At 39.2% G+C, this 23,678-nt stretch overlaps 5 protein-coding genes across 9 annotated transcripts; 3 read left to right on the forward strand and 2 right to left on the reverse strand.

The window, feature by feature from the left end:
- Positions 1–3,502: 3,502 nt before the first annotated feature.
- On the reverse strand, positions 3,503–5,959 carry LOC121766015 (binding partner of ACD11 1-like). The gene is made up of 5 exons (XM_042162346.1): positions 5,760–5,959; positions 5,058–5,161; positions 4,890–4,965; positions 4,246–4,329; positions 3,503–4,170 (listed from the first exon to the last, which is right to left on the reverse strand). Exons 1-5 carry the CDS (start codon positions 5,763–5,765, stop codon positions 3,598–3,600), a joined length of 843 nt encoding a protein of 280 aa, XP_042018280.1. The 5' UTR covers positions 5,766–5,959; the 3' UTR covers positions 3,503–3,597.
- A 1,164-nt stretch (positions 5,960–7,123) lies between these two features.
- On the forward strand, positions 7,124–10,583 carry LOC121763796 (pentatricopeptide repeat-containing protein At2g29760, chloroplastic-like). Its single transcript, XM_042159880.1, has one exon. It carries the CDS (start codon positions 7,245–7,247, stop codon positions 9,444–9,446), a length of 2,202 nt encoding a protein of 733 aa, XP_042015814.1. The 5' UTR covers positions 7,124–7,244; the 3' UTR covers positions 9,447–10,583.
- Positions 10,584–11,108: 525 nt separating this feature from the next.
- Positions 11,109–14,523, reverse strand: LOC121766059 (heat stress transcription factor A-1-like). 3 transcript variants are annotated; one of them, XR_006042890.1, is made up of 5 exons: positions 14,236–14,523; positions 12,241–13,575; positions 11,852–11,915; positions 11,568–11,597; positions 11,109–11,338 (listed from the first exon to the last, which is right to left on the reverse strand). XR_006042890.1 is itself a non-coding variant. In XM_042162392.1 (3 exons), exons 1-2 carry the CDS (start codon positions 14,461–14,463, stop codon positions 12,277–12,279), a joined length of 1,527 nt encoding a protein of 508 aa, XP_042018326.1. In that variant the 5' UTR covers positions 14,464–14,523; the 3' UTR covers positions 11,697–11,915; positions 12,241–12,276. The 3 variants fall into 3 exon arrangements, 1 of the variants encoding a protein (XP_042018326.1); XR_006042889.1 differs by lacking the exon at positions 11,568–11,597; XM_042162392.1 differs by lacking the exons at positions 11,109–11,338; positions 11,568–11,597 and having other exon boundaries at positions 11,697–11,915.
- Positions 14,524–17,736: 3,213 nt separating this feature from the next.
- On the forward strand, positions 17,737–20,986 carry LOC121765839 (histone acetyltransferase MCC1-like). Of its 3 annotated transcripts, XM_042162096.1 has the most exons (7): positions 17,737–17,973; positions 18,079–18,141; positions 19,103–19,325; positions 19,430–19,574; positions 19,720–19,819; positions 19,897–20,125; positions 20,521–20,986. In XM_042162096.1, the coding sequence occupies exons 3-7, from the start codon at positions 19,204–19,206 to the stop codon at positions 20,705–20,707; spliced, it is 783 nt and encodes a 260-aa protein (XP_042018030.1). In that variant the 5' UTR covers positions 17,737–17,973; positions 18,079–18,141; positions 19,103–19,203; the 3' UTR covers positions 20,708–20,986. The 3 variants fall into 3 exon arrangements, with proteins under 3 accessions (XP_042018030.1, XP_042018031.1, XP_042018029.1); XM_042162097.1 differs by lacking the exon at positions 18,079–18,141 and having other exon boundaries at positions 17,737–18,046; XM_042162095.1 differs by lacking the exon at positions 18,079–18,141.
- A 744-nt stretch (positions 20,987–21,730) lies between these two features.
- On the forward strand, positions 21,731–23,272 carry LOC121763624 (transcription factor MYB41-like). The gene is made up of 3 exons (XM_042159683.1): positions 21,731–22,236; positions 22,345–23,055; positions 23,141–23,272. The coding sequence occupies exons 1-3, from the start codon at positions 21,980–21,982 to the stop codon at positions 23,160–23,162; spliced, it is 990 nt and encodes a 329-aa protein (XP_042015617.1). The 5' UTR covers positions 21,731–21,979; the 3' UTR covers positions 23,163–23,272.
- The last annotated feature ends 406 nt before the right edge of the window (positions 23,273–23,678 follow it).

Consider the following 23,678-nt stretch of genomic DNA (forward strand, 5'->3'; position numbering starts at 1 on the left):
GTTTGATTGCTGTAATTACTCTTTGGGGATCTATGATGGAAGCGTCATGTCTGTGGTTTTGGTAGTAGCTATGCTATAGTATTGTGGCAACCTTATAGCTCTATGTTCTTGAGATGCCTGTGATGTTCTAAGTGATGCTATCTTCATGTTTTCTCCAAGTTCTGTTCTTTCATGGTCTTTGTTCGATATGATGCAAGGAGTAGTGGGGTGCTGAGGGGATTACCTTTCGGTTGGTGAATCCTTGTTGTTTTCTTGCTGCCAACTCCTCTCATCGCTCCCCTCTCCGCCCCTGCTGCAATTCCCTACGTTGAGGGAAATTTGTGGTGACTAAATGATGGGAAGAGAGGGTGGTGGGAGGCACTTTATATAGCTCTCATTCTTGGCATCTTGTGCCTGAAATCTTGGGGAGGAAGTCTCCTATTTTGGGGCTATAAGGTTGGCCCCTTTTTCAGTTTGTAAGTATGCTTCCTATGCCCATTTGGTGTATATTTTGGCATCCTAGATTGGCTGATCTCATGGCCATTTGTGGATGTATGTGCCCCTTGCAGTAGTTCTTCTCTAATGGTTTATGACTAAGCACACTTTCTTTTGGCTCTTTATCTTCACCCCTTTTCTAGAAAGATTTGGGAGATCATGCTCCTTGTCCTTTCTTGGTCTTTGGCAGAGGAGATGCTATGTTGTACCATTTACTCTACTACTTTGGTGAAAGCTTAGGGTCATAGCCCTTTTTATTTCAACTTTTAATCCCAATTTTTGTTAACCTTGCAGGATTCCTTTGGTGTGATGTGGGAGCATTTTGAGAGAGAGAGAGAGAGAGTTTTGAGAGAGAGAGAGTGTAGGGAAAGGCAAAGAGATTCTCCTCTTGAAACTCTTTGGCTTCATCACTAAAATAACTAGCTTCCAAAACTTGTTTATTAGTGTTGATAGGATGAAAGGTGTAGTATAGGTGTGTGTGTGTGTGTTGTCCCTTTCACACATGTAAGCATATACTATTTGTATCTCCATATCTTGAATTTATATTTCCTCAAGGTGTAACCACATTTCTCTAATAAAAGTATCTCCTCTACTTTTATCCTTGAAATAATAATTTCCTTGCACTTTATTTTTTTCCCAACGAAAATACTTAGATTATTCCATAGTCAGAAATTACCACGAGAATTCTACGACTACACGTCTTCTAAAGGAATTTAATTATGCTAATAAATCCGATTTAATTCTCAAAAATTTCGGTTTTGAGTGAAGTATTCCATGGTTTGAGTGATGTGTTTGTGATGCATGCTTATAGTGATCTGTTTTTTCATCTCAGTGAAGTAAAAAACATGTTTAGAGTGAAGTATTTCATGGTTAGAGTGAAGTGTTTGTGATGCATGCTTATAGTGATCTGTTTTTTCATCTCAATGAAGTAAAAACATGCTTAGAGTGAAGTATTCCATGGTTAGAGTGAAGTGTTTGTGATGCATGCTTAGAGTGAAGTATTCTAAGGTTAGAATGAAGTGTTTGTGATCCATGCTATCAGTGATCTGTTTGTTCATTTCAGCGAAGTAAAATGTGCTTAGAGTGAAGTATTTCATGCTTAGAGTGAAGTGTTTATGACTATATATTTAATTCTATTATTAATCCCTTTTAGTTTCTATAAATGATAGGACAATCTGTTAATCTTTTGAAAGCTATTGATATACTTAAAGAAAGACGAAGAGAAAGATATAGAGCAGCGAAAGCAGAGGCTAAGATGATGATTGGAAGCTTGGCGTCTATGAAGGCGAAGATAATACCAATTTAATATTTTAAACATGTTTCATTTAGTTCACTGTAAACTATATTCGGTTCATTTAAATTCAATAGTATGTATGTAACTAACATTTATTTTTATATAAAAATTTTATCTGTTTACTTCATAGCTATTTTTTTCACAAATGAAATACTTGTTATGCATCTCAACAATATACCGTTCACAAATGAGTTATTCCCTTCGTTCCATAATAGTGGAGATATTCTTTTCGGGCCGGAGATTAAGAAAAATGTGTGTAATGTATTAAATAAAAAGATACTAAAGTAGAGACAATAAAGTAAGAAAGAGGTAAAAGTAAGAATGAGAAAATGTGTTGACTTTTACTAAAAAGGGAAATAATGTTTATAGTGAAGTAAATATGATGTTTGATATTTCAGTGAAGAGTATTATTTATAATGTACTCATTTTCATATCTGTTAAGTATAATGAGCATATAGTGATTTATATTGTGCATATAGTGAAGTATATTTAGCATTCATTATAGTGTACTGTTTTTTCATTTCGATGCATATGACATTTAATAGTGAAGTAAATGTTGTTTATAGTGAAGTAAATATGACGTATGATATTTCAGTGAAGAATATTGTTTATAGTGTACCGATTTTCATTTCAGTGAAGTATAATGAACATATAGTGATGTATATAGTGCATATAGTGATGTAAATATGATGTTTGATATTTCAGTGCAGAATATGGTTTATAGTGCACTGTTTTATCATTTCAGTGAAGTATATTAAGTATATAGTGATGTATAATGTACTATATTTTCATTTCAGTGAAGTATATTGATCATATACTGATGCATATGATGTTTATAGTGAAGTAAATATGATGTTTGATAATTTACTGAAATAAAGTGAACTAATTTTATCTTAAAGTGCACCATCTTCGATCATCTCATAATTCAATTCATGAGATGGTGAAATCAACTCTTGTGATGAAATAGTGAACTAGCAAATCCTGAAGTCAACAATTGACTAGGGAGAAATCATCTTTTGCAATGATATACAGATATAGTAGATCGTGAAATCAACAAGTGAGATGGAGAAATCAGCTCTTGCAGCTGATGGAGATTGCTGAGCGTGAGCGTAAACGATGAAGATTGTAGCAATCAGCATGAGTCTTGCTATGTCTTGTTGAAGCATTGGAATTTGTCGAGGAAGAGGGGGTTCTATTGTTGTTGCAACGCAGCGCCACGTCGACTGCATCAGAGACCTCTTAGTGGCTGGCGATGTTGGATGTGAGGGATATGAAGTTGTAGGAGGCGGAAGAGGAGCAAGAGAAGGCAAGGGTGCGGGCATGAAGGTCTACCGATGCTGCGAGCGGTGGCGGAGCGGAAGATGGCATCGCCGAGTTTGATTTTGTGTGAGCAATTATGTGTGAGATTGTGTGGTTCTACCATAAAATTTGGTTTCCAATAATGCCCTTATTCTACTTTTGTTAATTAAATAGGAAAGATTTGTTGCCTTTATTTTTAGCCTTTGGATTGACATATTGTGTGGTTGAAGTTTATTCTCTAGTTATACACTTAAAATTAGTTCTTGATCACTCCTCTATTAATCCAACCACAAGTCCTTTAACTTTGCAAATCTATGGTGCATAAAGTACACCCTAAATACAAACATTACCATATAATAATGCTACATAAACGTATACTCTATTGATCTACTGTTAAAACAAAAGATGTTAAATGCATGTCGACGGCTCAATATCTAATAAGTAATTACACATCTTTATTAAAAGGCATCAAATATTCAAACGGCAAAGCATGTATAATATATGCACAAATTATTCTCACCACATATAATTTAGAGAATCAAGCCCTTTGGAGAGTCTGGTTTTTTGTCGCTTGGAGTTGGAGTTGGAGGATCTTTTGCTGAATCAAATGAGTGAAGCTGAGTGTAACCTTGAGCTTCATTTCTTCCCTGCTCTTCCTCAGCAACTTTCTCCAGTGTTTTCTGTCTAACATCCCCGGCTGCCTTTTGAACCCGGCTGAAAGCACCGGTAACCCATGAAGTGCCAGTTAGGATGTATCGGTTTTTCATGATGGCAGTTCCTGCGCTACTCACAGTCTGTTCAGCAGTAGCAAAAGCTGTCTTAGTCTTCTCAGAAACCTGGAACTTCTGGTCTACTTCCTTCACTTTGTCGTTGACTATGGTTGCTCCAACAGTGATTTTCTCACTCAGTCCAATCTTTTGATCCAGCGATGCTACTTTGGCTGAAGCAGTTGATATGAGTTGGTGCCTCTCATCGAAAGACTTTGCCCTGTTAAGTGCGTCCTTCCCTAATATAAAACCATTGGCTAACATGCCGCTAACAACATCCTCTGCCTTCTGTGCAGCAGTTGCAACACTACCGCTTGCATTATCGCTTTGTGATGCCTGTAAAAGAAATCTGTTAAATAAATCCCCACAAGAGGTTGTATTTCAAAATGAAAAAAGCAAAAGTTTCCATACTGTAGCTGCTGCTGGTGCTGTTGCTGGCAGTGTATAGTTTGGTTCAAGAGCAATAGTTACTGACTGGTCCACTATTGTAGCTCCCTGCAAAATATCAGAATGCTTAAAATTCTGCCTTCTACAACAAACCAAGAGTTTATTCTTTATTTCTCCTTTCTATAGTTCAACCAGAATAACAAACAGACAGAAATAAACCAACATTCAATTGGAAAACAGACCTCAGAAACGAGTAGAAAGAAAGGAAAGCAACAAAATGTGGAATTATGATGCACTTTCCTATGGCAGGCACTTATCGACCTAAACTTTATGGATCAAGGAAAGGAAAGATATTCAACTGTATAGAAATGATCAACTTCTTGCTCAGCCATAAACATATGTCAATTATCATGGCAAAACAAAAATGTATGGTCCCAGCAGTTAGTCCGAAGTTTGGATTTGTGAGCAGTTACAAACTAAATGGTATGGATTTGACAGAAATATAACAAATACATCTCATTTCACCAAAACTAAACAAAACCCCACTCCCAGGTCTAACAGATGAGTAGAAAAAAGTCTAGTAGAGTTTCATATCATCTATGTCCCAAAGATTAGGGTGCAAGCCCAACAGATAGAGAGAGAGAGAGAGAGAGTATTGAGAAGGATACCGAAAGCAGAACAGCAGTTTCTGCACCCTGAGCATCATTGAAAGTGACATACGCAGATTGAGATCTCTCACTTTCACTGAAAACAAGCAAGCAATAGATGAGTCCAAATAACATTGCTAACCACCATAGAGCAATCATCGGAGATTGGAATCATAAAGGAGACCGAACCTTTTCATTTCAACATATTGGATCACCCCAGAGAAGGAAAAGAACTCCTGGATGTCCTGTTCTGTTGCACTGAGTGAGACATTGCTCACTTTCGCAGTCCTGGTCTGCCATGAACAAAGAGTGAGAGGATTTTCAAATATACAATTTCAGCTCAAAGTTGAACAGATATATCCTTGATAAATAATCTCATCCAACTTAAATAACTGAATGGAATAACATCCAAATATTGGTCCAAGAAAAAATAAACCTAGGTCTTGAGCCACAGTACAAATTCAGTTTAGTAGCTCTTGTTCCAGATATAATCATCAGCTCATCTATTACGTTTATTGGCGATCAAACGTTTAATATTATATCCATGAACACACTCACATACAAATAATAGACATATAAATTCCTCAATTCAGTTTAATTATTGATATCCTCATTCGAAAAAACCAAAAAAAAAGTTCAACAAATCGAAAATCAATCAGAAAAAGATGACTATAATCTCATCTCGATCCACTAAAAGCAGCGATATCACAAAATCGAAACCAACTTATTCACGGAAACCTAAGTTTTTAATCAATCTTGTTCGAGGTAAAAACTACGAAAAAACAACAGGGGAGAAGAAAATTGGAAAATATCTAACGCTACTCAATAAATTTGTGTCTAACAACACTGGAAATGAAAAAAAACAGTGAATTAAACCATGAATATACTTACCGTCATTGCCTACGACTGCGTGTGATTACAGGAGAGATACGAATAAACTGTAACAATCTGTTGGAAGAGAAATAGAGAGTAGTTTGTGTGAGATAGAGAACGGCTATTTGATGATTAATTTATGAGTCTTGGAAATCAAGGAAGAAGTGTGTGGGCATGTGGGGTCTCTCCAGTTTTCGGTACAGTAAATGCAGATGCGACTCTATAAAAAGTTGTTTTTCAGGGTTATTTTAGTCGGATCACAGAGAACTGGAACGAACTGCACAGGAGAGTACCCGCATTTTTAGGCGTCACACGATTCGCGTACGCGTGGAATATCAACTTTTCAGGTGACGGTTTAAATATGAATGCTTCGATTTTAACTATTTTGAAATAATATTTGAAAACTAACATTATGTGAAATAGCTTGGTATAAATAATACTCCCTCCATCCCATAATAGAAGTTATATTTAGTTATGACACGTATCTTAAAAAAGGTAAAGAAAAGTGAGTTGAATAAATTAGTGAAGTATGAGTGTCACTTATATATTATGTTAGTTTTATAATATAATATAAATATAATAAGTTGGTATAATGTGAGACCTACTTATTATTTATGATAAAAATAAAATAAGAATCTTATTAAGCGATAGGCTAAAATGCTAAAATATGATTATTATTGTGGAACACATGAAATAATGGTGAGAAATAGTATAGTTTGTAACAAAGTTTTATGGTCTTTTTAAAATTATTGTTTATTTTTTAAATACCTTGAATTTAATACTATTTCAGTCTAAATTTAAAGCATATTTCAGTAGTGGTATTCTTTTTTCATTGAGTCATACCAAGTTAGTTAAATCATTTTTTTATAAAAAACTTTATTTTAGCTTTTACTTTCATCACTCTTTTTTATATATTTTACTATTATATTTTTTAATTAATTTTAGTTTATTTTGAATACAATTTTTATTATTATGTATCAAAAGAAATGTCCCAATATAAGTACTTCATCCATCCCTCAAATATTGTCCCACTTTAATCCGCCACGAGTTAGTTTTAAGAAATATAATAAAAAGTTGGTCGAAAAAGTTATTGGAATGTTGGTCCTACTTTTATATATTAGTTTTATAATAAAATGTGAGTAGGAATGAGTTAGAGAAATATGAGGTCCATTATCAAAATGGTAAAAAGTAGAATATGACAAATTTTGTGGGATGGACGGAAATGGAAAAATGACACAATTTTTTAGTGTCGAGGGGTAAAATTTAGTTTGCAACGGAGAGTAGAAAAAGCTAAATTATTTGCTTCATAAAATTAGTTTTATTTTATGAAACCAGACTTTCCCAAAAAAATTAACCCTACAAATTCATCATACTTCAATTCACTTTGCCTGGTTATGATTTGTGAATTAATTAAATCTAGAGTTTTGATTTAAGACTACTAAGTTTTTCTAAAATATTCCTACTTTATCCTAACCAAATAGGAAAAGGAGAGTCATCGGAAGCATGGCGGCGCCAAATATCCCACTCATCAATTTCCCTACCGTCAATACCGACCGCCACTTGGCATACCACCCCACCATCGCCCTCATCGAAAAATGCTCAAATCCGCACCACCTCAAGCAGCTCCACGCCCAAATGCTCCGCGGCGGCCTCTTCTTCGACCCCTTCTCTGCCAGCAAGCTCATCCAGTCCTGCGCCTTCTCCCAATTCTCTAGCATAGACTACGCCCACAAGGTGTTCGACCAAATTCCCCACCCAAATCTCTACTCCTGGAACGCCCTCATCCGCGCCTACGCCACCCGCTCTCAGCCCCTCACCTGCCTCTCCATGTTCTCCCGTTTGCTCCGAGATTGCGCCGAGAAGCCCAACAAATTCACCTACCCCTTCGTCATCAAGGCTTTGGCTAAGCTCAGGGACTTGGAACTCGGAAAAGGCATCCATGGCATGGCGATTAAAGAGGGCTTCTCCTCCGATTTGTACGTGGCCAACTGCTTGATCCATTTCTACGCGGAATGCGGCTGCTTGGACTTGGCGTCGCGCGTCTTCGCCAATATGCCTGAGAGGGATGTCATTTCTTGGAACTCGATCATTGATGGGCTCGCTAATGGTGGACGCGAGGATGAGGCCATGGAGATTTTCCGCGCCATGGATGAGGAAGGTGTGAGGCCGAACGATGTCTCAATGGTGGGGGTCTTGACTGCTTGCAGGAGAATGAAGGTGGATGTGAAGTTTGGGAAGATGGTTCATTCCTACATAGAGAAGAATGGGATAAAGCAGAGCTTGATCCTCTGCAACGCGATTCTTGACATGTACACCAGGTGTGGAGGCGTGGACGAGGCCAAAATGTTCTTCGACAAGATGGTGGAGAAGGATATCATCTCATGGACAACGATGCTCGTAGGGTATGGAAGTTTGGGGGATTTTGATGCGGCCAGAGGACTCTTCGACTCATTGCCTAACAAAGATATTGCAGCGTGGAATGCTTTGATCTCGGCCTATGAGCAGAACGGTAGCCCTAAGGAGGCCGTGGCCGTTTTCAATGAGCTGCAGCGGAGCAAGACGGCGAAACCGGATGAAGTCACTCTTGTTAGCACTTTATCAGCCTGTTCTGAGCTTGGGGCAATAGAGTTAGGTGGTTGGATCCATGTTTATATAAAAAAGGAAAGAATGAGGTTGAATTGCCACCTTGCAACTGCCTTGATCGACATGTACTCCAAATGCGGCGATTTGGAGAAGGCGCTCGACGTCTTCCACTCAGTCGAGTGCACCAAGGACGTCTTCGTGTGGAGCGCGATGATTGCAGGGCTAGGAATGCACGGGTGTGGCGTATATGCAATGGCGATGTTCGAGAAGATGTTGGAGGATGGTGTGAAACCCACATCTATTACCTTCACAAACTTGCTATCTGCCTGCAGCCACTCGGGCCTGGTCGAGGAGGGGAGTGCGTTCCTCGACCAGATGGAGCGAGTGTACAACATTCCGCCCGGGGTGGAGCACTATGCGTGCATGATCGACATCCTGGGCCGGGCAGGGCTACTGGAGGATGCGATGGCGCTGATCAAGGCCATGCCAGTTGTGCCCGGGGCCTCCGTGTGGGGGGCTCTCCTTGGGGCGTGCAGGCTCCACAAGAACGTCGAGCTGGCGGAGGAGGCGTGGGCGCGGCTCCACGAGATTGAGCCACGGAACCACGGGGCGTACGTGCTGCTGTCGAACGTGTATGCGAATTCGGGGCTTTGGGAGAAGGTTTCAGAGGTGAGGAAGAGGATGAGAGAGGTCGGGCTGAGGAAGGAGCCAGGGTGTAGCTCTGTTGAGATGAATGGAAGTGTTCATGAGTTTCTAGTGGGAGATAACACACATCCTATGTCGAAGAAGATATACTCGAAATTGGGGGAAATCGCGGAGAGAGTGAAGAGTGAAGGGTATGAAACGAAGAAATCGGAGGTGCTGCAAATGGTGGAGGAAGAAGAGATGCAGGAGAAGGCTTTGAGCCTTCACAGTGAGAGGCTGGCTCTTGCGTACGGGCTCATTGCGCTCGAGCAGCCGACGCAGAGGATTCGGATCGTGAAGAACCTTCGTGTCTGCGGGGATTGTCACTCTGTGTTCAAGGTTGTGTCGAAGGTTTATGGGAGGGAGATTGTGTTGAGGGATAGGTATAGGTTTCACCACTTCAAGGAGGGGTCTTGCTCTTGTAATGACTATTGGTGAAGACCTATGATGCCTGAGGTTCGTTTTGTTATAACATGATAAAGATGTGATACATATTTATTTATTTTGGACTAAAGTGATTTTTTGATTTTGGTCCAAAACATTATCTTTTCAATTATTCGGTTCCTCACAAATAAAAACGGGTCGCATTTGGTCTATTTTGGACGGTTCCGTAAAAAAATTGACGGAAACCCTAAACCCAAACCTCCCTCACCACCTCCGCCACGACGTCCACCTTCCATCATCCCCCAGCCTCACCCACCGTCGTTACCGTCTCATCCCTCAGCCTCACCCCCTCCTTACATCATCTCCCTCACTACCTCCGCCACGGCGTCCACCTTCCTCACCTCGCTCAACTCAGCAATCAATCCCCTGTAGACGCCTTCCGGTGTTGCCGCAGCCACGATTTGAGAGGAGGAGGTGGAACTGCGGCAGGGGGAGGCAGCCGTAGCGGAAGGTGCCTGGACAACGTCGAGGGCGAGGGGGAGGTGGTCGATGGAGGGGTCGAGGGTGAGTGTGAGGGAGAGGGAGAGGAGGCGACACGACGAATTGACCGATTTTCGAAAGAGTCAGAAATAGGTAATTGCAGGTGCTGCAATCGGGAGTGTATCCGATCGATTTCATCTCCGGCAAAATTAGCGACGACGACGCCTTCCGGTGTTTCCTCAGCCACGATTTGAGAGGAGGAGGTGGAACTGCGGTGGGGGAGGCAGCCGTAGCGGAGGGTGCCTGGACGACGGCGAGGAGGAGGTGGTCGATGGAGGGGTCGAGGGTGAGGGAGAGGAGGCGAGACGACGACTTGACGGTGAGCAGCAGCGGCAGAACACCGGGAGTCGGAAGCCGGCATGTTTCCGTCAATTTTTGAATTTCTGTCCATATTTGGAATTTCCGTCATATTTTTTTACGGAACCGTCCAAAATGGACCAAATGTGACCCGTTTTTATTTGTGATGGACCGAATAATTCAAAAGATAATGCTTTGGACCAAAATCAAAAAATCGCAATATGTTAAGGACCAAAATAGGTCTTTAGTCTTTATATTGAAGACTAAACAAGAGTCTGGTATTTAGTATCGAAATAAACGTGATTCTGTAGCTCAATGCTTTGTTAAGCCACAATTCATCCATACATTCCTTCACTACACTATGAAAATTCCTACTTCACTTTTTACCCTAGTTTTTACTTCAGAAACAACACCACGAGTCACGACTCTATATTCCATAACTATTTATGGATTCCACTTGCTTTATCTTTTTGTATTTCTTACTATTTTATACTCCATTGTCTCACACCATAACTGATCAACTTGCCCTTTTGAATTGTCCCAATCACAATTGATCAATTTTCTTTTTTAACAAAAATAAAACTTTAACGGTTAGTTACTTTATTTTCTCTTTCTCACTTTATTATTTATTTATCTCTCTTACTCTTTCCTCTCTCATACTTTATTATCTCCACTTTAACTCAATATATATTATTTTCTTAAATCCCATGCCGAAAAGAAATCCATCACTTGTGGCGGGACGGAGGGAGTAATTTTTTACTCCAAAATACAAAATTCATTAAAATCCTATAATTACATTGTATAAAACATTAAAATTACATAATTCAAATCTTAGAATTACAAAGCAATAAAATACATAATCTAAATTCAAATCATTAATTGTTGTGACCAAATTTCATAATTCAAATCTTAGAATTCTTTTATTAAAAAAAAATCTCAAATGAAGCCCGCGAGTGTGCTTCACGGTACATTTTGATTAAGGGAGGCTGGACGCATGGAGGGACAGCTCACATTCGTCCCTTGGCCAAGCAACACTGGGGACGGGACGGACGCTTGCTCCCTTGTCTAGTCCCCCCGGGAGGTGACGAAACCCCCACGTTGCGGATGCCCTAACATACGTCAGTTACATGATTTGATTAAACTACCACTATTCTCATCCTCCCACATGTAAGACAATGTTTACTTAGGAAATGCAATTTAGTAAGAAGATTTTGATGCATCAAATCAAATACTAGTAATGTTGCAAATACATTCAAACAAATATAAAATCATACTGTATGGAGTAATTTATTCTACTACTACTACTACTTATCGTGAGCACATTATAACTCAACTCACCTTGACTCAACTCAGTCAACAAGGCCGACTCTATTTACCATAGGGAATGCAGTTAGTATAGAGAAATCAAATGAAAATTGGTCCTAATTTTGCAAGTACACGCATTATTAAGATGAAGAAAGAGCATAATGAAGTTTCGAAGACATTGTTTCGAGACTCAAATCTCAATGATGCTGCAGGGTTGGTATAGCAGCAGTTCACACATTTTGCATCGAAACATATTGTCTCTATAAAGTTTAAAAAAAGCAGTATATCAGACGAGTGCAGCAGAAAAGGCTTCTCACCGCAACAAATCGTCCACACTATTTGGTAGAGTATCTTTGTATCCAAGCCTGATGGTACGCCCAGCTGAAGAAAGGCAAAAACTTCAATGTTCCACATCGTTTTCACAAATCTGACACTGGAAATTCTTATATACATGTACTGCACTAATCCTTTGATTTCCTAACACATGACAATTGGACCATAATAGTCAACTTATACCATCTTCCATAAAAAATGATGGGTCCAACTGCCACATGTTGTACAATCAATGGACTCGTTTTCCAAAAACATTGGTGTTGTGTATGTTTGTAGTCATGCAATCACATTAAGCATATATAGTACATACACACTGAAGAAGGTGGTAAAATGGGCTATAATTAATATCTAGTAAACTGAAGACAAATTATACCTCTAAAAGGGGTGGTTTCTATGGGCGGATGCTTTGTTAACCGATCTTCGCAGTTGATGCAAGAAGCCCCATCTGTTCAGTAAGATTATTCAAACTATTCAGCCTGTCCCATTCGCTTTCTAGTTCAATCAATTGATCCGTGTTCATTTCATGTCCAAGATCAACAGTAATTATCTCGTCTGTTGTTTCAGTATTGGGGGTCTCAGGAAGAAACTGTTCCCAGAATACATCGTTTATACCCGGAAGCTTATGAATATTATCACTAATACCCGGCAACTTACGGATATCATCACTTATACCCAGCCGCTTATGCGTATCATCATCCATACCTACCAGCTTATGGATGTCATCGAGCAAGATGTCAACGTCATAATCTTCTAAAGGCTCATCTGACGGAGGAGGTATAGGGGCATCAACAAACCCCGGAAGTGCATCAACAGAACTGAAATTTGTAGGCTCCGGCCCCTTCAACGGTCTATTAGGAAGGTCGGTACTATTTCCTGGACTGATTACTTGTGTCGGAATGAAATCAGGTACCCCTGTGCTTGCCTCCGGAAAGAGGGTATTACAAGAACTAGCATGTGTCACACAAGAGGAAGATTGGACCTCAGACAAGGATGAGGTATTGGGTACAACCTCTGAAAGAGTCACTCCTGATATTCTACTGGATGAACTACTGCTATCTAACAAATCAGGGGGAGAATGTGCTCTATCAATCAAGAGACCATTAGGACTGCTCAGTTTAGACTCGGACCTATTTGATGTATCCATTTTCATGATTTGTCTTAGCATTGCCTTCGCAGCTTCATTCATCAAAGGCTGGTATTTGACAATCTGTCCATCGGGCAATGTACTACTCAACTTGTGAGCTAAAATTTCGTCATCCTGATTTGGCAGCCTCCTTTTCTTGTTAGCACCAGAAATATGTCTACCGTTGTCGCTCTGCTGATGCACCAGCTGTGAAACAAAGCCAGGACTTTGCATAGCTTTTGCAAGGAAGGACATCATTTGCGTCTGCCGTTGCTCCATTACATGAACACGCTGACCAACAGTCTGCAATTGACTGTCGGTTGTTTGTTGCTGCTGCCTCAACCTAACAAGCTCCTGCATGAGAAGATTCTTATCTCTCTTCAACCTCTCAACCTCTTCCTCCATCCCAAACTTACCGACCTCGATGCAAGACGGGACAGGGGGATTCTGAGTTTGAACATTTTGTTGCTGGCTTTGTGCATGGGATGTTTTACGCCTGTTTATGGTTTTCAGTAAATGCTTGTGACCTTTAAGAAAACCCTCATTAGCAAACTCCCAACGATCAGAATCCACTTTCCTGAAGCCCTGTTTGACAACAGAAGAGGACAAACTATAAAAGAATTACTGAGGCTCAACATACACAAAAAGGCAAGATGGTAGGAGCCTAAAATCCTTAAGCACCAAATCCTGTAGCTTTATATAAACAAAATAATAGCCCTCTTCAAATGCTTCCACAGCAGTTTTAAAAACATTTCACAAACATGAATCTAAAAGCGGGATCTGCTTGGTCACAAAGTCGAAAGCAGAACTAACAATCTGATATGATATTCTAATCACTGAGCTTAAACACAAAATATTATTATCAATTTCCAACATCTTCAATCGGATTTTCTATTCCAAATTTTTTATTCGTAGCATGCAAAAGGAAACCTAATCATTTGTACCTCGCAATCTAGCAAGAATTAGTAAATAGTCACTTTTTTGTTTATACATCAGGCAACTTCAATCAACATAAAAAATACTAGCTCAACACTAAACCGCAAAAAAACACAGCAGAAAGCAGAACTCACACTCTAATGTCTTTATCACAGTGAGCTCAAACACCCAAAATCATCATCAATTTCCAAAACCTCGATCAAATTTCAGAATTCTCGTAATTACAAATGCAAAATATGCATTTTGTACGCATCTAACTTTAATCTAAAAGACTAGAAGCTAGGTAAAACAGTAGAGAAAGAAACTAACATAAGTATTGAGCTGACGAACGAAGCTGGAGAAATTATTATGCTTGAAATACTTAGGCAAAAGGTCTCTGGCGAACTCCGGCACGTTCCAGACGACGAAGCTGTTGTTGTTCTTGCTCCACGATACCACCGCATCCGTCGCCGGATCATCCACCATGTCGTAAGTCTTACTCAGAAACGGCGGCGGAGACGCCGCCGCCGTTAAAATTCCTCCGCCTCCAGCCTCCATTTCTACCGAATCACAAACTGAGAGAGGAGGGGAGGGATTGTACGGGTTGAAGAAAGAGGAAAGCGCTAGAGATGTGTGCGAATGTGTGTTAGGGTATCCATAGTGGTGATAGCCCAGCAATAGCCCAGCCACAAACTCCTTCTGCCACATCATCCATACTAAAAATCCTCCTGCCACATCAGAAATAGCCCAGCCATAGCCTAGCCATATCATAAATAGCCCAGCCACATCAATAGCCACATCACTAATAACATAATATACGGAATTTAATTTACGAGACATATACGGGAAATAATAATAATACTATTTTAATTTTAAAAAAATACAATAAATTAAAAAAGTACAATAAATTTAAAAAAGTACTAAAATTTTAAAAAAGTACATTAATAATAAATATTACATTAAAAAAAGTACATTTTACAAAATTACATAAATAAAAAAACTAACTCCGAGCAGTCATCCGCGCCCATAACTCTTCAATTAAATCCTTTTGGAGTCGAATATGAGCTTCCGTTTGGCGCATGTCGGCATGTGCTTGGAGGAGGCCGGCTTCATCGTGAGGTACCCCACTCCGTGCGTTGGGGACGGCCACGCCGTGGCTTGGACCGGCTTCATTATCGTCGTTGGCTTAATCCGTCAGTTGTACACCTTCATCTTCGACAATCATGTTGTGCATGATAATACAGGCGTACATTATATCAGCAATGCAGTCGACGTGCCACAAACGCGTTGGACCCCTAACCGCCGCCCATCGAGCCTGGAGCACACCAAATGCGCGCTCCACGTCCTTGCGCGCGGACTCCTGCCGTGCCGCAAAGTAGGCCTTCTTCTCATCTCCTGGGCATCGGATCGTCTTCACAAAGACGGGCCACCTAGGGTATATCCCATCCGCCAAGTAGTAGCCCATATCATGCCGGTTGCCGTTGGCTACAAAACTGATGGCCGGACCGACGCCCTGGCACTGCTCGTTGAATAGGGGCGACGAGTTGAGGACGTTTAGGTCGTTGTTCGAACCGGCTATCCCAAAATACGCATGCCAAATCCACAGCCGGTAATCAGCTACGGCCTCGAGGATCATCGTGGGTTTCTTTCCCTTGTAGCCGGTCGTGTAGAACCCCTTCCAGGCAGCGGGACAGTTCCTCCACTCCCAACGCATACAATCTATGCTGCCTAACATTCCCGGGAACCCATGCTGCTCCCCATGCATCCTCAGCAGATCCCGGCAATCTTCGCGGGTAGGCTTTCGGAGATACTGATCACCGAATACTTCAATCACGGCTTGACAGAAATACTTCAAACATTCCAGGGAAGTCGTCTCACCGATGTGGAGGTACTCGTCCCACATGTCTGCCGCGCCTCCGTAAGCCAACTGCCGGATTGCCGCAGTGCACTTTTGAATTGGTGTGTGGCCGGGTTTGCCAGCAGCATCGTGCCTGAAGCGGAAATACAGATATCGCTGCTCCAAGGCGTTAACAATACGCATAAACATGGCTCTGCTCATCCTAAAACGTCGCCTGAAAATGTTGGCGTTAAACCGCGGCTCCTCTGCGAAGTAGTCTTCGTATAGGCGCTGATGTGCAGCTACGTGATCACGATCAATCGCTTGTCGGCGATGGACAACTGGCCGAGGTCGAGGTACCGCCGGCTGCAAGGCTCTTTGCATCCATTGGTCTATCCCGCGGTTGGTATATGCCTCAAACGCTTCGGCCATTCGACGTTCGTACTCCTCAGCGTCCCCCCACTAATTCCACTACCATCTCCCGCGTTACTCATTTCTCGGTGTTGATCTTGTATAGAAATTAAGATAGAGAGAGTACTCGTTAATACAAGTGGTGCGAATGAAAATAAAGTGCAAATCGCGTATATATATACTGTCTCGAAAATTAAAAAAAAAAAACAAAAAAACCGCTGGGCGATCCCGACGCTGCAATGGCGCCGAGCGGATCGCCCAGCGCCCGTCGACCGCCTAGCGCTAGGTGATTTTTAATTCCGAAAAACCGCTCGGCGGTTTTCGGAAGTTGCAATGGTTCGCCTAGCGACCGCCTAGCGCCGGCGCTCGGCTAGGCGGTGCGCTAGGCGCCATTGTGGATAGCCTTTGTGAGAGAAGAGAATACTCCATAAACTGTTCATTTGCGCCACTAATACGGCTTCCTTTTTCAACAAATTATGTAACTTAAATTAAATACTCCATTATCTCATTAAGCCAAATATTTGGATTTCGACGATCGTTTACCAAATCCCCTGCATACATTAATACTGGCAGTTTCATTTCAAGATAAAATATGCTGATATTTAGATAATTAAATTGCTATTATATACTATAGTTGGATTATGATATAACATTGGACATAACAGAAATACTAATAAGATTTTACAGCTATATATAGGACACCATCAATCAATTGTTTGTATATGTTTTAAAATCGTCTGATACACGATAATAAATCTGAGCAATGTTGGTTCATTATTGAATAGTTACAGTTTTTCTGAGTAGTAAATTATTGTAATTTAGGAAATAACATAAATAAACCTATTGTTAAAACTAGAAACGCCAGTGTTTATATTAGCTGATCTTATTAATTAATAAATCAAATTATGATCTTGTTAATAATAAATCAAATTACAATGACGAGCACGCAATAATTAATTATATCGTGAATGGATAGAATTTCATTATACTTATATTATACACTGATAGATTATCACCATTATTCCATCCCTTATGTCGATGGTACAATTATACCAGGTTGTAGTTATATTATGTTTCCTATATCATTTCAAAAAGAAATTGTATTTTTTAAAAAGCTCTTTTATTCTTAGATAGTATGTCATCATGAATCGAACTGCTTATATATAAAAACAACAATCTAAAATTTTCACTATATACTAGGAACTGATAAATAAGCCATACGTTTGTAACCAAAAAAATAAATAAAATAAGCCATACGTTATTTAATCAATCCTACCTAAATTGACAATTTAACAAATCGTCCAAACGCATAGGATTTAGCTTATTGTTCATTAATTCGTGAGTAAACTTATAACATGAATTAGTTTGAAATAGGATTATTATTATTATTAACAATTTCGGTACAATCTATTTATCAATAGATATATAGTTAACTTTATATTTTCTAACAAAATGACGAATTTAAGTAGGAACAGTATATATATATTTTTAAAAATATAATCAATTAATATTTAAAATTGTTAATTTCATTTAAGCTCGATTGACTCCACGAGGCTTATTCTATTTCAGCTTAGAATAAAACGAATGCTTAAATTGAACATTGCTGAAATCAGCTAAACTCAGATTCGATTACGCAATTCTTGAATTAAGAAGATCCCTCACCTGATTAAATTGTTGGTTGACTGTTCACTCAAATTGTCAAGAATACGAAAAACCAAATTCTCAAAAGGCGAGTCTTGATTACGCATAAAAAGGTTCGAAATCCAAAGAGGAAGAAGGAAAGAGGAATCTATTCCTTTTTTGCAATCGGCGAAGGAAAAGTAAGAATAATCGTTTCTTTTTGGTCCCGTTTCCGCTTCTATTTTTCTCCCATCTGCGCGGTCCAGATTAAAGGTTGGAACTTTGATATTTGTTGAATTTGACAGCTGTGATATTTTCCTTATATTGGCGGATTTGATATGCAATTCTGAAGAGCGTTTGGTGATATGGTAGTGGTGACTTGTAATTTTTTTAAATTTTTGTAGAGCTGCTCAAATGGTCTGCCTGCCTTTAGTTGATTGTAGAATGATTAGCTTATTTCGTGATTGATGCTTGGTATCATTGTATTTAATTCTTGTTTGATGAGTTCCAACAAGCTTTGTTGGATGAGTATACCTTGAATTGGTTGGATTTGGAAAGTGTTTGTGTGTTAAAAATCCTTTTGGGCTATTGATATGATCTTGGTTTTATTCATTGAAATGAAATTTGTATTTCTAGAGGTGGCTGAAAGGGAAATGGTTAATGTGAAGGAGTTTGCTTACTTCCTATTAGAGAATGTGCTGTTTTATTTCGTCATCTAGCTTTTATTTTGCTTTTGATCTGATTAGGTAATACCATAGTATCAACATTTATGGATAGCTCAGCCCTTAAGAGTGTTGAACAAATTAGCTATGCAAGAAATCGAGATTGATTATTAACTAATCTGAAGTGCATTTTAGCTTATTCTGTTTGTCCTGTTTCACTTTTGAAGTTGTTTGAGGATCTAGTTCAAATAGCCAGTTGATGCAAAGGCATTTGATTTGCTCTATTGTTTGTGTTTGGGTTCTTATAGATGTTAAGAAACCCACGAGTGTTGAACTTCTTATTGGATTTGGACCAAAATAAGTTTTCAAAATCTATTATTTGGGGGAAAAATAGCCTTTTGAATCAATGGAATGCTTTTGTCTGGTTTGTAATCAAGACTTGCATTATCTTTGAGGGCGGGTCATGGTTAAGTGAAGATTGCTAGGATAACATTATCTTTGAAATGGGGATAAAACTTTTTTCAGGAACATGGGTATAGACTTCTGCATTTCAAGTCAGTGTTTCACAAAATTTCCACTAATTTTATTTTGCTTAATTCACTCTTTTTTTTCAGTTTTCTGCATGCATATCATTGTGAATAAACTAATGATTAAACATCTTTGGTAGGATTCTCAAGGTTGCATGGCTGATGTAATTAATGTTGCATAAATGGAAGAGATCGTTGGTTTGTGGAGTTTCTGCATACATAAAATCTTCTCTGGGGATTGATGCTACATCCTTCAATGGTGAACATCAAAGTTCACCGCCGTCCAGTTATAGTTTATAGGCCAATACAGCCATCTGACTTGGAGATTCTTGAGAGAACTCATGGCGAACTGTTTCCCATAAGGTTTAAATAATTTCTGAAGAATAGCTCAGTTTTTATTTCTTTCTTTGTTACTATTTCTCCTTTCTTTTATTTTCTTTTCTGAAAACCATTTGATGCTCCTCTAGGTATGAATCCGAGTTCTTTCAGAATGTTGTCGATGAGCAAGATATTGTGTCGTGGGGAGCTGTTGATCGAAGTCGTCCGAATGAACAGAGTGACGAACTTATTGGATTTGTTACTGTAAGGATTATTCCAGCCAAAGACAGTGAGGTGAGCCATGGTGAATTCAGTTATCATTAGATACTTAGCAATCCACTTTACTTAGAAAATGTAGGTTTTGCTGCAAATTGAATCATATTTTATCTAAACAATGCTGCGGATAAGAAGTCATTTCTCTTTGAGAACTTTCTTTCAGGTAGAAGATTTATTGAGCTTTGAGGCATCAAGAACAGATCAAACGTTAGTATACATCCTAACATTGGGAGTCATCGATTCCTACAGAAATCTAGGAATTGGTAATTATTGTTTTTCCCTGTTTTGTTAAGTAGTGTGTGCGCTTCTTTTACTGAACCCTATGATATTGGATTTTCAGCCAGTTCACTAATCCATGAGGTCATAAAGTACGCCTCGAGTCTTTCAAGTTGCCGTGCTGTTTATCTCCACGTGATATCATACAATAATCCAGCCATACATTTGTACAAGAAAATGTCATTTCAGTGTGTAAGGCGGCTGTACAATTTTTATTACATCAACGGACAATATTACGATTCCTATCTGTTTGTCTACTACGTGAATGGCGGTCGGTCTCCCTGCTCTCCGCTGTAAGTGAAACACTCCATCTCTAACAGTAGTTTGCAAAAAATTGTTTCAAATTCTTCTATATATGCTTCATATTTAGAGTTCATCATCTGTTTACAGCCTAGGCTTCTTAGTAGTATAATGTAAATCTTGGAGAAGGTCTTGACAGCCATCCTTAGCTATCAGTGGTTATTGAAAAGGAATCGTGCCTAATCTCATAGCTACATTTAGTTCTGTTTGTGATCTGAGGGCTAGAAAAACGAGACCCTCTTTCTTTTCTGTAGAGATAAATGACATTTAGTTAGTCAGGTTCTATTTAAGTTTTTTCGATGGTATATACCGTTTCCTAACTTAGTAATCCTAATTTGAACGATTGGGGCTGTACATATTGCAAGTAACTCTGCCTTGCATCCTGCAGAGAACTTGTCACGTTGTTTGTCACTTATGCACGGAGTGGATTCAAATTAATGGTTGCTAAGCTGTGGAAAAACAAGGAGAGGATGATCTCCAAGTGGCCCAAGTATAAAGAACCGAGCTATCTTCTTCCTACAGTTCAGACCAAAAGAATCATCACGAACGAGGGTTCTAGGCGCCAGTTCGTCTAAGTCCATCAACTCAGGCGACGGGTATCTAAGAACTCAACTCACATTCATTTGTCCACTTAATGACAAGCTTCATGGCTGTTGGATCTTGATGAGTATAGATGGGTATATTTCTAACTAGATATGACTTCTCTACATGCATCTGTGATCTGTTGTAACATAGTTTTTGCATATTTCTGGTAAATGTGTTTTATGCATGCTAGAAAATGTTAAGTTTCAAGTTACTTGTATTTGAATGTTAGAAATTGGTAGCTTGACTTCTACTGTAAAATTTGTTTGTTACTCTTGCCCTCCTAACTAAAAACAATTCAAGATTGTCAAGATAAAATGGAAATAATTTCTTTACTGAAAAAATATCAATAGACCAACAATACTTTCAAATGCCGCCTGACAGCAAGAAATTCAAAATGAAAACTATATACAATTTGGATAAGAAAATGTATACATATATATTCTACTCTATAATAATAGCAACTGAAGCTTTTCAAAGAAGATTTTGCTTTGGTCGTCAGATTATTTAATACTATGTGACTAATTTGGGAGATTATTAGGACCCATGCAATTTCATATTAAGCTATAACCCAATTTAGAAATTGCATTCAAAATTCAGTGCATTTCACTTTTTTTCATATTCTAATGTTGCTGGTTGGTGGGGTTTGGTATTTAGTATTAACCACTTAAGTCGTTCAAAATTGTTCTGATTAACAAATTGTATACGTAATTAGCAAAAAATAGAATCTCAAATGTACCCAAAAAGGATTGTGCCAATTGTAAGTTCATAGATATGATCGAAAATGAAAACAAAATAAAAGCAATCGAAATCCTTATTTGGATTTTTGAAAAATCAACTGAAAAATCGTCTTAAAAATTACTCCTACTAAGTTGCATTTCATCGTCACTTAATCATTCTATCTCGGTGTTGCTACCATTCGACTGCATTTCATCGTCACTTAATCATTCTATCTCGGTGTTGCTACCATTCGACTCTATACCGATAAGTAGAAGAGGCTAATTAGGCTCAGTCAAGTCGATATTTTGAGACCTCTAACGGGAGAAGGAAGGAAGGAAGGAAGGAAGAAAAACATATGAAGAAAGCCAAAAAAGAAAAGAGTCAATGAATGACTCTCCACAGCACGCCACTGTCAAGTTTTTCAAACACATCCACACTATAAAACCTATGCTATAAGCAATGAAATCCCACACAACACTATCTCATGTTCATCTAAAATCACTCAACACACACATAAAGAGTGAGGGAGAGAGATAAACAACGTGATGGAAAGGACGGCGGAAGAAAATGGCCTAAAGAAAGGGCCATGGACACCTGAAGAAGACCAGAAGCTCGTTGATTGCATTCAGAAATACGGCCATGGCAGCTGGAAAGAGCTTCCGAAGCTTGCTGGGCTCAACAGGTGCGGCAAGAGCTGCCGCCTGCGTTGGACGAATTATCTACGCCCTGATATCAAGAGAGGAGCCTTTACTGACGAGGAAGAAAGGGTCATTATCGATCTTCATGCAGAGCTAGGCAACAAGTAATGAACTAACCTCAGATATCTAACTCGTAGACTTGATTTTCTGTGCTGTTGAAGACGGGGTTTTTAATGCATTTGATGTATCTTGCATGTTTTATGTTTTTTCAGGTGGTCGGCTATAGCTAGTTACCTGCCAGGGAGAACTGATAACGAGATCAAGAATTTCTGGAATACTCGTCTCAAGAAAAAGCTGTTATGGAATGGGATAGACCCCGGCACCCATATGCCAAGGACTCATCTTGATACCTTGTTACCTGTATTACCTCAGCTTCTCAGCTGTAATAGTCATACCTGGGAAAGTGTTGTGAGATCTCAAGAGAATGCTGCTCGTCTCACAAAAATTTTACTGGTAGGTAACATTTTACAGTTGTTGAACTCTGGTACTACAGTTTCGCCTCATCTCCCAATGGAAACTATTAGTCCTAGCCTGGGATCTGCTCGAGTCATGAGCAGAACGCCATGGGATTCCCTTATGATGGGATTGCAGTCGGAAAGATTCATTCCAAAAGCCGAGTCTGATACTCTGACATGCCAACAAAGCTTAAAAAATGCACTTCAACCTGTCTTCCAGAACACAATGGAAACTGACAATATGATGGATATAGATAGTACCAAATTTGGGGAATCATCTAACATGTACACAGATTTTGAAGTACCCGATCTCGTCTCAGCATCTCCTGTGTGTTTAAGTACAGATCAAGAACCAAACAATTTCATCAGCCCAGATGAATTTTCCAACCCTCCAACTACTTCTAATACAATGGAAGATATTCTCATGGATGATGAAGCAAACAACTACTACTGGAAACAAGTCCTTGAGTAAGTAAAATCATGCTTCCCTTCATTGTAAAATATGTGCCCTTTTTTATTCAAATATTGGTAACAGTGTTTTTCTTCACTGCAGTCAGGCCAGACTGTCGCCATGAATCATGATCAATATCGTTTCTGGACACGCAGCTAACAGATGGTGTCAAGAGATAGAGTTGAATCTCAAGGAAAATACCAAACATTTAGCAATGAAAAATTACCAGATTTCATGTAATACTATTTCTTTGCTATGGTACAGAGCCTGTATGATCATATCCATCAGCAGTGTGATTCATGTTATCCACAATTTTTTCCCTAAATTTTCCATGTATGATTGCCAAATAAGGTCTATTTCCTTATTATGTAACAATCCATTTTGAACACAGTGTAAAGAGAATACATTCAGGCTGGCTTGTGCAAAACATTCAGTCTCTCCCTGAATTTGATTTTTCTTCCTCCTGGTTTATTCTGATTACTGGGCTCACCGTAGCACTCTTCCCCCCCAAACTGACACATCTAATCATATATTTGTTCTTTGCACTTGGTTTTCGCAAGCAAGGGGGTGTGAAAAATAACACGAAGAAGTCATACTATTAGATAAACGAAACCGTTCATATGAAAGAGTAGAACTAAAA

Source organism: Salvia splendens, chromosome 14 (genome assembly GCF_004379255.2).
Source record: "Salvia splendens isolate huo1 chromosome 14, SspV2, whole genome shotgun sequence".
In the NCBI taxonomy this organism is placed as follows: Eukaryota; Viridiplantae; Streptophyta; class Magnoliopsida; order Lamiales; family Lamiaceae; genus Salvia; species Salvia splendens.

What these genes read in the sequence shown, in the direction of transcription:
- LOC121763624 (XM_042159683.1), top strand. Translation starts at nt 21,980, where the DNA reads ATGGAAAGGACGGCGGAAGAAAATGGCCTAAAGAAAGGGCCATGGACA. An exon ending in CATGCAGAGCTAGGCAACAA is followed by an intron (nt 22,237 to 22,344) that starts GTAATGAACTAA and finishes ATGTTTTTTCAG; the next exon opens with GTGGTCGGCTATAGCTAGTT. An exon ending in TACTGGAAACAAGTCCTTGA is followed by an intron (nt 23,056 to 23,140) that starts GTAAGTAAAATC and finishes TCTTCACTGCAG; the next exon opens with TCAGGCCAGACTGTCGCCAT.
- LOC121763796 (XM_042159880.1), top strand. Translation starts at nt 7,245, where the DNA reads ATGGCGGCGCCAAATATCCCACTCATCAATTTCCCTACCGTCAATACC.
- LOC121766059 (XM_042162392.1), bottom strand. Translation starts at nt 14,463, where the DNA reads ATGGAGGCTGGAGGCGGAGGAATTTTAACGGCGGCGGCGTCTCCGCCG. An exon ending in TTCGTCAGCTCAATACTTAT is followed by an intron (nt 13,576 to 14,235) that starts GTTAGTTTCTTT and finishes GTTGTCAAACAG; the next exon opens with GGCTTCAGGAAAGTGGATTC.
- LOC121765839 (XM_042162097.1), top strand. Translation starts at nt 19,204, where the DNA reads ATGCTACATCCTTCAATGGTGAACATCAAAGTTCACCGCCGTCCAGTT. An exon ending in CTACAGAAATCTAGGAATTG is followed by an intron (nt 19,820 to 19,896) that starts GTAATTATTGTT and finishes TTGGATTTTCAG; the next exon opens with CCAGTTCACTAATCCATGAG. An exon ending in CGGTCTCCCTGCTCTCCGCT is followed by an intron (nt 20,126 to 20,520) that starts GTAAGTGAAACA and finishes TGCATCCTGCAG; the next exon opens with AGAACTTGTCACGTTGTTTG.
- LOC121766015 (XM_042162346.1), bottom strand. An exon ending in CAATATGTTGAAATGAAAAG is followed by an intron (nt 4,966 to 5,057) that starts GTTCGGTCTCCT and finishes GCTTGTTTTCAG; the next exon opens with TGAAAGTGAGAGATCTCAAT. An exon ending in AAACTGCTGTTCTGCTTTCG is followed by an intron (nt 4,330 to 4,889) that starts GTATCCTTCTCA and finishes GATATTTTGCAG; the next exon opens with GGAGCTACAATAGTGGACCA.